Source organism: Zootoca vivipara, chromosome 3 (assembly GCF_965207765.1).
Source record: "Zootoca vivipara chromosome 3, rZooViv2.hap1.1, whole genome shotgun sequence".
Taxonomy (NCBI): Eukaryota; Metazoa; Chordata; class Lepidosauria; order Squamata; family Lacertidae; genus Zootoca; species Zootoca vivipara.
The window spans coordinates 8,465,858-8,479,548 of record NC_142586.1 but is presented as its reverse complement, the minus strand read 5'-3'; the positions used below and the strand labels follow the sequence as shown (position 1 = coordinate 8,479,548).

The window sequence follows — 13,691 nt, the reverse complement described above, 5'->3', positions numbered from 1 at the left end:
GGAGAAAAAGCTGTAGGTCACAGCTGCATTGCGGTCACCTGCACATCTGCAAATGACTCCACCCAGACAAGATGGAACCTCTGAATCAGGGATGGGGAACCTGTGGTGCTCCAGTTGTTGTTGTCCTCCAACATCCCAGGCAGTGTGGTCAATTGTCAGGTATGGTGGGCATTGTGGTCCAACAACATCTGGAGGACCACTGGTAACTCCCCACAGCCCAAATAAAAGAACCACAGCCACCAGGCTCCGTTTTCTGGGACTGATGGGTGCAAGCAGAACATGTTAGTGTAGATCAGGGGTCCCCAGACTACGGCCCGGGGGCCGGATGTGGCCCAATTAGCCTGCCAATCCGGCCCGCGACGACCCCCGCCGCCCGCCGCTGCCACCCGCTCTTACGGTGCGCAGCGCGGCAGCGCTCTTCCGGGTTGGGGAAAAAGCGCCGGAAATCCTTTGTGTGCATGCGTATGGGCCTCTCCCGACCCGGAAGAAGTCATTTCTGGTGCACTTCCGGGTCGGGGGAGGCCCACGCGCATGCGCACAACGGATTTTCGGCGCTTTTCCCACCCTGGAAGCGCGCCGCCACGCCAGTAAGCACCCGTGCGCATGTGCACGGGCGCGCACTCCCCCGCCCGCTGGCCCGCACAGGCGCGCGCTCCCCCGCCCTCCGGCCCGCCGTGCGATCGGCGCGGTGGGAACCGGCCCAAACGCCGGTAAGTCTGGGGACCCCTGGTGTAGATTCATAAACACACCTCTTGTGTTCCTCAGTAACACAGAGTCCTTCTTAGTTATCCAACTGAAAGGTCCGAGATGCTGGCCAGCAAAAAGCCATCTATCTCCCCACTCAATAAAGCTTCTTCTTCCTGCTCATCTCATGGCCCCATCGCCCACCAGAACATTCATTTTGCTAAGCAGCAAATGAGAGCAGAAGGCAGGAGGCTGGTGGGGCCAGAGAGAAAACAGGTGTGGAAAAGGTGACCTCACTTTAACAGGAGAAAATAAACATGTGGATCTTTTTCTGATATGGAGATTAAAAAGGGGAGGGGGGGTATCAATTGAGGAACCTGTGAAGCTTGGGATGTTTTTGGATTCCAACTCTCACCAGCCTCAGACAGCATGGCCGGGGTGTGGGTGTGTGAATGGGAACTGTAGTCCAACATCTGGGAGGACCACACATTCCTCATTCCTGTTTTAACATGGAATCATAGAATTGTAAGGGACCACAGAGGTCATCTGGTCCAGCTCCCTGCAATGCAAGGAATCTGCATGCCACGCTGCTAAGAAGCACAGGGAAAAGATGAATATGAAAAGATGGCACTCCTAGGCTGCACCCACTGCTAATGAATTAGGTGGATTCTCCCAGTGGTGACTCGTCCTGTCTTCCTAACTGTGCCTGAAGCTTCAAGGTATCTTGCCATGCCCTTTTCAAAAGAAAGAGAAGCTAGAGAGATTAGGTAACAGGCAGCTACATAATCAGCGTCAGGGATGGTTTCTGGAGCAATTGCCAGCTAATGGCAGGGGTGAGACTGCCCTGCCCTTCTGAAAGGAGGCTTTAACAAGATCAGCCGGCAGCAATCCACACCTTTCCCAGCTCACACTCATTCAGCTGGTTGGAATTGACATTTCCCCCACAAAGTGCAGCCTCTGCATTGACATAGCTGCCAAGTTTTCCCTTTTCTCGCGAGGAAGCCTATTCAGCATAAGGGAAAATCCCTTTAAAAAAGGGATAACTTGGCAGCTATGCATTGATAGCAACTGAAGCATAGGAACATGGTAAAGCAGCCTGCATTTGCGCTCTGCAGTCAATCTTGTAGTGCGCAGGACATGTGCGCAGGACATGCGGTCCCCCATTCCCTTAGGCAAATGTGATCAAACATCTTCACAGCTGCCCCCTTATTACCAATCGCCTGGGTTACACTTGACTAGATGCAAAGGGCCTTGTAGTTCATTTCCTCCCAAGAATTCTGCAGGGTGAGCTAAGCTGAGAACCAGACGTGCTTCAGACTTTACACACTGCAAGTGCTCTACTCGTGGCTTGCTGCTGTGAATTGTAAAGGGGAGGTGCATGTCTCCAAACACACTATGAGCACGCACCAGGGAGTCTTCTGACATAGGAAGAGAGGAAGCTGCTGCACACAGAGTCAGACCACTGGTCCGTAGAGCTCAATATTCTTCACACTGTCCAGCAGCAGCTTTAAGAAGGTAATCACAGCATCACAGAGTTGGAAGGTACCTGCGGATCATCTAGTCCAGGCATCCCCAAACTGCGGCCCTCCAGATGTTTTGGCCTACAACTCCCATGATCCCTAGCTAACAGGACCAGTGGTCAGGGATGATGGGAATTGTAGTCCAAAACATCTGGAGGGCCGAAGTTTGGGGGTGCCTGATCTAGTCCAACCCCCTGCAGTGCATGAATATCCAGCTGTCTGTTAATGAGAATTGAACCTGCAACCTTGGCAATATCAGTGCCTGAGCTATGGAGTCTTTCACAGCCCTACCCTGGAGATGCCAGATATTGAACATGGGACCTTCTGCATGTGACCAGTGATGCTCTACCTTTCCTCCAAGCCCTTTTCACTAAGGCAGGGGTCAGCAAACTTTTTCAGCAGGGGGCCGCTCCACTGTCCCTCAGACCTTGGGGAGGGGGGCGGATTATATTTTGAAGAAGAAAAAAAGAACGAATTCCTATGCCCCACAAATAACCCAGAGAGGCATTTTAAATCAAAGGACACATTCTACTCATGTAAAAACACGCTGATTCCCGGTTCGTCCACAGGCCGGATTGAGAAGGTGATTGGGCCAGATCCGCCCCCCCGGCCTTAGTTTGCCTACCCATGCTCTAAGGCAGGGGTCCCCAAACGAAGGCCCGGGGGCCGGATGCGGCCCAATCGTCTTCTCAATCCGGCCCGCGGATGGTCCGGGAATCAGCACGTTTTTACATGAGTAGAATGTGTCCTTTTATTTAAAATGCATCTCTGGGTTATTTGTGGGGCCTGCCTGGTGTTTCTACATGAATAGAATGTGTCCTTTTATTTAAAATGCATCTCTGGGTTATTTGTGCGGCATAGGAATTTGTTCATTTTTCCCCAAAAAATATAGTCCGGTCCCCCACAAGGTCTGAGGGACAGTGGACCGGCCCCTTGCTGAAAAGGTTTGCTGACCCCTGCTCTAAGGGTTTGGGGACTCCCTGTCTGAGCTGATGCTCACAGCGGCTTGCCCGAGGCTATCTAGAATCCCTTTTGGCAAAGCAGGGAGATGAGTCAGAGGGCCTTCTTGGTAGTGGCACCCTCCCTGTAGAACACCCCCCCCCCTTCAGATGTCAAGGAAATAAACAACTATCTGACTTTTAGAAGACATCTGAAGGCAGCCCTGATTAGGGAAGTTTTTATGTTTTTATTATGTTTTAGATGTGTTGTAAGCCACTTAGAGTGGCTAGGGAAACCCAGCCAGATGGGCGGGGTATAAATACAATAATAATAACAACAACATCATCATCATTATCATCAGAATGAGACCAGGCATTTTAGAAAATGAGCAAAAAGCTGAGATTAAACCAATGGCCCAACCCCTCTCCACTACAAGAGGGGTTTCCCATAAGGTATTACAAAGCTCTTCCCTGCCATCGCCTCCCATCCTTGTCACCTGCCAGCCTTTGTCTGGTCTTCCTGCCGCTCATCTAGTTAAGGGGCAGTGAAAGGGCTTTATCGTCGTGTTTTATGGGGGTCCTATCCTGTGCTCACAGCTCTGCATTGGGGGTGGGTCACGCTGCAAATGCAATCATATTCCAGGCTCTACGATGCACAGATGCACGGCATGCAATCACAAAGACATCTCATAATCCTTTGGGTTTTCAAATGAAGCCTTTCTCAAAAGGTAATACAGACCAACATTCCTTTGGATTAGCACACATTCTCTCGCTCTTGGCGGGGCATTGTCTCTGTGCAAAAGGCTAAATTCAAAGCAGTATTTGTTTGCGCCCTCGTCGAACAATGTGCAGTTGAATTCTATCTGGCCGTCCTTTGGATTCATGACACTTTCCTGCAGCCTTAACGCCCTCTGACCAGAAGGCCCAAGGTCTTTGAACACAGCAATGTTCCCACCAGGAGAAGTGCAGGGAGGAGGAATGACAGAAACCACAACCGAAGACTCACATGTCACTTCTCCTGCCACGACCAGCTTGTACCCAAATCTGTGCACGAGATCAATAGGCCCTTCCGAAGCAATGACTGATTTGGTCTCTGCTGATTTCAGGAATACAGTCATGTAGGCTTCTTGGCCAACCAAGCGACAGTCAAGCGTCACCCACTGGGACCTGGCAAGAGAAAGCTCTTTGCTAGTTCTCAGTCCCACAGTCTCGTTCGAGATCTGTTCTCCTAGTTCATAGAAGCGGCTGGTCAGTATAACATCCAGAGAAACCACCGTCTTATTCACCGGACACAAATACTCGTCGGTAAACAGCCTGAGCTGAAGGGAAGACTCAACTGCTTCAGAAGCCCTCCTCAAATCGAAGTGGAATACAGGCCAGACCACACTCACTGGAGTCTTCTCTCCGTTCCACTGGTTCTCAGGAGCCATTTTGAACCAGTAGTTCCCAGCACTCTTAAAATGGAAGCACTCAAAGACAACAATATCTTGGTATTGGTTTTGCAGAAGCTGTTTTCTGGTGACAGTTTGATTGGTGCTGGCATCTATGAGCAGGATGGAACCATTTTTCAATGTCACGTTGCTGTCATAATAATTCTGGAAGCCAACCGACACAGTGCCATTGCTCAAAGCTACGTGAATTGGCTGCTCCAAGAGGAGATACTCCACGGCTCCAAGAACTAAAAAGAAGGTATTTGATAAGGTCAATGGTTGAACAGAAAGAATCAATGCAAGGGGAAGGGGAGGAGATAGGGAGATTTAAGAGGGTTTTTTTCAGGAAATCCAATGTAACCTCCACACTGCACTAACAAGCAGCTCCCAAAAACATTCTCAATTTCAATCTGCTGGCGGTCAGTTACTCAGCAACAGGCAGATGCAGCTGGTTATAAGAGGCTTTAGAAGCCTAAATTTGCCCAATACATTACATGCATGCTCCAAGATACTACCGAATCCACAGCAGAAATGACTTTGCATCCACAATGCTTTTGGTCCCAATGCCTATCTCAGAAGACTTCCACATAGATATGCAAACTTTTAAAACAATATCAAACTTCCAGACAACACATCAAAATTTACTTACATGCAATTTTGTGAAGTATTAATAAAGGGAAATGTGTGAGGGAGCAGGGAGAAAAGGAGATTTTATTCAATCATTGGTTTAGAAATTCAGTAACACTTTCTGAACTCCTTAGCATCTTATGGTCAACTGTAAAGTTCAGCCTATCATGTTGGCCATGAATGGGAGGTGTTCATTTATTCCTATCAACACAATTTAACCCTTTCCAGCATTTCCCCTATGAACGTACCGCAGTATTTTTAGGGGAGAAAATATACCCAGTTGATGATTTTTAAGTATTTTGCTCCTCCCACAAACCTTTCGAATTATCCCACAGTATTTCCCTTTAACATTCCCTAACACGGATTTGAAAGAAAGTTACAAGAGAACAAAGTTGACCTCCAACACAAAAATAGCCCTTAGTATTCAAATGTCTTAAAGCAGGCATCCCCAAACTGTGGCCCTCCAGATGTTTTGGCCTACAAATCCCATGATCCCTAGCTAACAGGACCAATGGTCAGGGAAGATGGGAATTGTAGTCCAAAACATCTGGAGGGCCGAAGTTTGGGGGTGCCTGTCTTAAAACATAATACCATTTGGAAAGCTGGAAAGGCCTGAAGAACCTGGAGCATCTTCACTGTAATAAAGGACCCTGAAGTCTGTGGGTGATGAGCTCACCTGTCTACTTCCTTCTGAACTATTTAACCAACGGGGCAGGAAGAGAAGGATGCTTGGTGAGCAATTTCCCCACCCGCCACCGCCTTTGAGCTCTACAAGCCATTGCCATGCCTGCCTTCACCGTGACCCACTAATGCTTCATTTACATTGCATATTAGTTAAGATAAAAATGAAAAGGGAGGTGGCATCTGAAGAAGAATTCTAGAAAATACCACCCAAGTTGGAAAAAAACGGAATAATATGCTCCAGGGTTCTTTTTGAAGGTTTCTTTTGTGACAGAGCTTATGAATATTTCATTTAGCCTTCGCATCACAGAGAGAAAGAGAAGGAATTTAGACGCGAAAATTAAACTGACAAAAGCCAGAAGCGAAGGATTCGGCTCCCACAAGGCAGGACCCTCTATTATCTATTCCCCGTGGTGTCTCACAGAGATCTATCCTGTCCTCTAGCCTGCTCAACATGTATAGGAGTCCAACAGGTGAAATCTGAGCTTTTGCAGCTGGCTTGATTCTGGTGGGGTGTGTGTGTGTCCAAATACATATATTCCTTTGCTGGGGGAGCAGAGCAGGGAATTGATGCTGATTTACACATCAACACCGTATCTGGCCATTTGTCTGCTCTCACATGCTCATATAGCAAATGTGAAAGCAGGAACTGTTGAGGGTTGAGTTGCTTCGAATATCTGTTTTGTTAATTTGCAGCTTCTGCAAATTGCTTCTGGGGACCTCCAGGCTTATGGGCCCCAAAACGTAAGCTGCATTAGTTTCATAGTAGTTCCACCCCTGCTGGGGTCCATCATGGCAAATTCTAGGAAGATTGGGACAGAGGGCTAATTCTTGAACGATAACCATCCTTCTGCGGCAGATCCATCAACTCTAGGGACCGTGGTGTTACCTGAACACCCAATAACTGCTTTTCATGCAGGCCCTGATGAGATAATGTCTGGGCCCCAGAAGGACAAAGCCCCACCCCAAAAAGCCAGCATCCAGCTGCACTGTAGCCATTTCTGAGAAGGTATTTCAGTTGCTGGGAGCTAAACAAATGTGTGAGACACAGGTGGCGCTGTGGGTTAAACCACAGAGCCTAGGGCTTGCTGATCAGGAGGTCGGCGGTTCAAATCCTCACAACGGGGTGAGCTCCCGTTGCTCGGTCCCAGCTCCTGCCAACCTAGCAGTTTGAAAGCATGTCAAAGTGCAAATAGATAAATAGGTACCGCTCCAGCGGGAAGGTAAATGGCATTTCCGTGCGCTGCTCTGGTTTGCCAGAAGCGGCTTTGTCATGCTGGCCACATGATCTGGAAGCTGTACGCTGGCTCCCTCGGCCAATAATGCGAGATGAGCGCCGCAACCCCAGAGTCGGTCACGACTGGACCTAATGGTCAGGGGTCCCTTTACCCCTTTACCTTTAAACAAATGTGTAACTAATAATGAGTGCCAGAGTTTGGGTCCCGCCCCCCAATCCTTTCTTCCCTTTAGTGTCATGCCTTTCAGAATGTAAGCCTGAGGAGTGGGGCAGTCATTACTGATATCCACAAGCTGCTCTGGGAGCCTTTTCCAGCTGAAGAGTACAGCAGAAATGCTATAAATAAATATCAGTACATTATTTCCAGCCACGTACTGTGTATTTCTCAGCAATACCTCTTAATGCCGTCTCTGGTGTACTCTATTTTGGGTACATATTTTAAAAACTGCGCAAAACAAAATTAGAGGGCGAAAGGTTGAAGGAGCTATGGTCTGGAAATGCTTAGCTTGGAGAAAAGGAGGTCAGGTGAGAATCTTCAGTGACTGAAAAGAAAAAGAACAGTTTCTACTACGAAGGGGGGGGGGAGAAGGGAAGGTGTGTTAAAACTTGGAAGAAAAGAAGGTGACTGATGTCAGCTGATGGACGAGGTTTAGGGGGAAAGGTCCTTAGACTAGAGGTTTTCCACCCATGAAATAAAGGGTTGATTGGAGCAAGATTTGACTTTCCAGCCATATTGCTAGAGAAAAACACGGCTATAGTCCTTTCCATCTTTTATTAGAATCTTTAGAAGACTGTGCATAGTATTCTTTACAGGTGCAAACCAATACATTATTATAACACTTTATTCACATTTCTTTCTTTCTTCTTCTGTTCACATCAAGCCACCCATTTATAAGAGATTCCAAAATAAACATAGCGAATTGTCTCTAACGGCTTACACCGAATACTCACCATAATCACAGAGCACAACTAGCAGTAGATTTGAAAAATCTTTCAGCATCTGTTTCATTCTGATCAGAAGGGCTACCTGTTCCTTTTATTCCTCATGTCCTGTTCCAGATCCAATGTCTGTTCTGTCTTTGCAACTACAGTAAAAAAAAAAAAAACAACCCCAGAGGATTTTTCTGAACAGCCTTTTAAGATTTTCCTCGAAGAGCAAAACTCTAAAATTTATTTTGACAAACGTTTTTTCCTTCTGCTTATTGAATACACGCAGCAGCCATTTCACCATGCTCTTGACTTCGCTGAGTTAAAATTATAGACGGTATCTCAAGTTTAAGTACTTGGATTATAAATGTGCGCTAACATGGATATACACACAGAGTTGCTGCTTTCAGCAGCCTAGAATGACTTCACACAAACAGGCAATCAGGAAGAGAGACTCTTGTCACATAGAAGCTGGACTTCTCCAAAGGAACTAATATTGGGGAAAGGCTGTAGCTCAGTAATTGGGCATCTGCTAGGCATGCAGATGAGGACCCAGGTGGCGCTGTGGGTTAAACCACTGAGCCTAGGGCTTGCTGATCAGAAGGTTGGTGGTTTGAATCCCTGTGATGGGGTGAGCTCCCGTTGCTTGGTCCTAGCTCCTGCCAACCTAGCAGTTCGAAAGCATATCAAAATGCAAGTAGATAAATAGGAACCGCTACAGCGGGAAGGTAAACGGCATTTCCATGTGCTGCTCTGGTTTGCCAGAAGCGGCTTTGTCATGCTGGCCACATGACCTGGAAGCTATACGCCGGCTCCCTCGGCCAATAATGCGAGATGAGCGCGCAACCCCAGAGTCGGTCACGACTGGACCTAATGGTCAGGGGTCCCTTTACCTTTAGGCATGCAGAAGGCCTCAGATTCAAACCTCAGCATGGATGGGTAGGGAAAGGCCCCTGCCTGAGATCTTACAGAGCTGCTGCAAGTCAGTGTAGACAATACTGAGCAAGATGGACCAATGACTTGATTCAGTGTAAAGCACTTTTCTATGCTCCTATCTGTGGAAACGCAAAGAAGTAACTCTAACGTTTTAGCAGCTGGGAAACCAATTTAAATTGGTTGTGTGAGGCAACTGACACATCGTAAAGACACATCATCCTACGCATGAACACTGCCCAGACAGTACCTATTATACTGATAGCCTGCTACTTCCATTGGTTCAAGAGCAAATAGCCAGACTGAACTGATTGTTTTTAAAGAGGGCGCAAGATTGCATGGATGCCCAGGTGGCTGAAACAGCTCTGTATTTCTGGACCTCAGGCTGCAATCCTACGCATGGAAGCCAGTCTCACTGAACACGGTAGGGCTTCCTTTCAAGTCAACATGCATAGGCTTGCCACATGCAACTCATGGGTGTCTCATAATAAGACTGCCAACATAGTCTTAACGCTTTTATTGGCGACAGGAGTGTAAAGCGTTAGAAACTCAGGTGTGTAAGCTGATTGCCAAATACCTGGCACCTTAAACCTAGTTTATGGTCGCCACAATAGAATGCCTATGTGCATTTCTATACTGCTTTATATTTTAAAGGGGGGGAAATCCTCAAAGCAGTTTAGAACACATTAAAACATCAAATAAAACAATCCAGAACACACATCTCAACCTGCGGCAGTCTCGTGAGTGAGCTCACTCCTGCCTCATCTTCGAAAACTTGACAGGAGGGATACGGCAACCATTGGGACATCTTGGTTGCTTCAGTTCGGTCCTGCATCTCTTGACTTGCTTGTGTACCCTGGAATCCTGACTTCTGGACTTTGTGCTTGGTGCTGAGCCTGTTACTGTTATAACCTGAATAAAGTTCTCTTCCTTACTCTCGAGTAAGAGCCACTGTCATTCTGTGGGATGGGACCACGACACATAGAATGAAGATCACAACAACCTCATTCCTCCCCTGGTCCTGCTGCTGCCTCGCTACCCAGAGCTAAGTCATGGTTTGGTTTAGTTTTAGTTTAGTTTTACGTGTGAACCTTCTTCGCTTGGCTACACTTCATGGTTTGTCTGAAACATGACAAACCATGTTTGCACTGGTTTGCACCTAACACTATTGGCAAACCATGGCTTTGTTCTGAGTAGTATAGCAGCAATAGGACTGCAGGAGGAGTTAAGGGACTACTATTTTCATTTCTTGCTTTAAAAACTCACTTGTGCTTAGCATTGCATGCAAAGAGTGTGACATAGCACTGGTGTCAGCTTTTGGCACACCCTGGCCTAGAATAGGAAGTGTTAGGGTCAAGATATGAAAAACCCATAGTGAGACATTTCCTCTTGTACAGAAGCATGGGTAGCAGGATGCTTCTTCATAGAATACTCTGTGTGAAGATTAGAGAAAAGTGATAGAGAAGTGGAAGCTACTGTTGTATTTTTAGCATGCTACAAAACCACACCAATGTCATGTTAACCCTCTTAAGGGAACATGCTTCTTTTAGGATTACAGAGTTGAATCATTTCATTATGGAAAATTAATGCACATAAACGCACAAACAGCTGTCAATCCCAACAGCAAAGCTAAAGCTGGAATTCTGCTAGCCGTGGTAACAGCATAAACTCCCAAAGACCATCAAGATGTGTACTGGTGGTACTCAGGAAAAGTGAGGCCCACCCATTGTTTAAAAAGGGAAGTATGAGCGACACAGAAGGAAGGAAAACAATCCACAAACAGCTCATGCCTCTCTGACTGCACTGGGAAAAAAAATCAGATACTGCTGCTATTGTAGTGAGTATCTGACCTCAGGATGAAATTATACTGAAAACCGCAAGCCACCCGTAAATGAAATTTACAGGCGCACGGCCAAGATCTTACTGCATGATCCACACAATTAAAAATGATATTGGCACATTAAGAAATGCAACAAATAGGTGCCTCCACCCTTGTGGTAATGTGTGCAAGGGTATTTGCCTACAAGACTGGCCAAAAACTTGTAAGTCACTGTGCATTGGTCAGGGCAATAAGCCCAATTCAACTTTGGAAAGACCAAAGTTGTTCCTCATATACAAATTCAAACACGCGCAGGTGTGGACTGCTGCACTCTAAGGCTGTGTTCACGTTCCAACCTTAAAGTGCAGCATAGGAGTCAACTCCTAGGGGCCATGGGGGCTCCAGCCCCCACAATAAAAAAATTGAGGGGCATTCCCATTCAAATGGTGTGTACGCACTGTGTCATTTGATCGATTATGCAGGGCAAGACTTACCTGGGCCCCCACAATATTTTATTCAAGTTGGCAACCCTGGAGTGCTGTGAAGTTTTTCCCTCAGTGCGTTTCACAGCACATACATCAGGCGGTGTTGAGGAGAATGGGATGCCTTTACCTTATGCAAAAGGTGTGCACACATTGGCCAGAGATGAATTAGGAGTTGCTTAAAGACTCCTATCAGTTGGTTTGAGGAACAACACTTAAAAAAGCAGTATCTTATAACAGGATGCATATGCTTTTTGGATAACTTTGTGTGAATGCGGATTGAATGAAAACTCAACAGTGGAAGCACAATGAGTGTGTAGTAATTTCCGCCCTCCCTTCCCAACAGGTGGGCGGGGTTTGTGACACCAATTGGTGGGGGCGGGGCCAGGGCAAGAGGCCAACCCCTTCGGTCAAGCCTCACTTTGTTTTCTTTTCTTCCAGGTGCGCCCACCCACCCCTCCCAAAATTAATGATATTTTCTTGCTTGCGTTCCAGGTCAGCAGGCGCCCCTATGGTCGTAAGATGGTTTCTGTATTCAGAACCGGGAAGGAATTTCCCCTGCATTGGCAGGTTTCGCCTTCCCCACAGCATTTCGTTACAACTTTGGCGGTTTTTAGGCCTTGGCAGGGTATCCTTTAGTCTATCTTCAAGTCGGGGGGGGGAGGAACAGTTCATGCGCCCCCCATGCGGTAGTGATTGCAGGGCCATTAAAGGGTTGAGTCCGGGAGTCCCTGGCCCTAGAGCGGCAGCATGATGTAGGTCCAGCTCCAGGCCGAGGTAAGGTGGGAGGGCATGCTGTGCAAGTTTGTGCTTTACAGTCCCCTCCCACTGCACCTCACTGCCCTGCACATCCTCAGTCCCGGATGGGCTGAGAGAGTTACATGCCAAGGCCTATGCCAAGTTGTCCACATTATGAAGTTAAATAAAGTTGTGGCCAATTTGAACCCATACTTTGGTCTCTGGTCTCATCCTTTGGGGGGTAGGCTCCACGGACAGGATTCAAACAGAAGTATGAACACAGTATAATTGAAATGGAGAAAACAAGGGCTAACAGTTAAAAATAATGGTGAAATGTGAGCCAGCCCAAAGTGTGGGCACACAGCTCTGCAAATAAGGAGCTAAGCTCTGCACTCCACAAAGCGGCTTGGATGACCCTAGATCACACCTATGTGACTAGAAGACTGCAAGATACAACCATTTGCTCTCAGGTACATAAATGAGAGCTAATATCACAACTCATTCCAGATCACTTAAAATAGAGTTATGATGGAATAGAGGTGGAAGCTAACTGCAGTGCAAGGAGATGCATTTTTTTTAAAAAAAAAGAGTAGGGGGGGGGACCCAGTCATGTTAAATGGCAAATTAAAATACCTCAAAACAAACTTAAGCACAGGCTAGCTGCTCCATCAGATCGTGATACTTTGGCCACCTTGTGATACTTTGGCCACCTCATGAGAAGAGAAGAATCCTTGGAAAAGACCCTGATGTTGGGAAAGATTGAGGGCACTAGGAGAAGGGGACGTCAGAGGACGAGATGGTTGGACAGTGTTCTCGAAGCTACCAAGATGAGTTTGACCAAACTGCGGGAGGCAGTGGAAGACAGGAGTGCCTGGCGTGCTATGGTCCATGGGGTCACGAAGAGTCGGACACGACTAAACGACTAAACAACAACAACAACAGCTGCTCCATACTGCTAAAGCAGGTACAATAAAAACAGGTGCATTTCAACTGAACCTAGTATAAACACAGTCACAAAACCACAAAGCAGTCAACAGCAATAAAAATAACATTAACAGTGCAACCCTGCACATGTTTCTTCAGCCCCGCCACCGTTTTACTGGGAATAAGCTCTCTGTATTTAGCACTGCAGAAGTTGATTACTCCTCATAGCCCTTTAAGGAGCAACAGCTAAGAGCACATTTAAAGATAAAATCGAGGGTATTTTGAATATGCTTGTTTCTCCCAGTTCCTAGAGCAGGAGACTTAATCTCAGGGTTGTGGGTTCAAGCCCCAGGTTGGGCAAAGAGATTCCTGCATTGTAGGGGGCTGGACTAGATGACCCCGGGGTCACTTCCAACTGTACAATTCTATGATTTTAGGCGTTTAACCAAAGGCACCATTCTTTGTCCTTTATGTGGAGCGGGCATTTCATCCTTGTTTTCATCATGCATGTTACGTTTTTATTTTGCGTTTTTATGCTGTGAACAGCCCTGAGATCTTCGGGTGCAAATCTGATACATATACAAATTTAATTTTTTTAAAAAATCAAATACTTACCCAGTTCCACTTCCAAGTATTTCTTCCTCTACATTACGGCTGAGAGAATTAAATCGTGCCAAAGACGGCTCTGGAGAGGGTATGAGGGAGATGGCACGGCAACGCCAAGGGACCTTGTTCCTTCTTTAGCCAAGCT

General features: G+C 46.9%; 1 protein-coding gene across 1 annotated transcript in view; it reads right to left on the bottom strand.

Moving 5' to 3' along the window:
* Window positions 1–13,691, bottom strand: part of THSD1 (thrombospondin type 1 domain containing 1) — a 20,626-nt gene extending 6,935 nt beyond the window's left edge. Inside the window, exons 1-3 of the mRNA XM_035110226.3 lie at window positions 13,556–13,691; window positions 8,069–8,202; window positions 3,882–4,820 (exon numbers count right to left, since the gene is read on the bottom strand). Coding sequence (XP_034966117.2) covers window positions 3,882–4,820; window positions 8,069–8,126 — 997 coding nt within the window. The 5' untranslated portion in view covers window positions 8,127–8,202; window positions 13,556–13,691. The remainder of the gene's footprint in view (window positions 1–3,881; window positions 4,821–8,068; window positions 8,203–13,555) is intronic.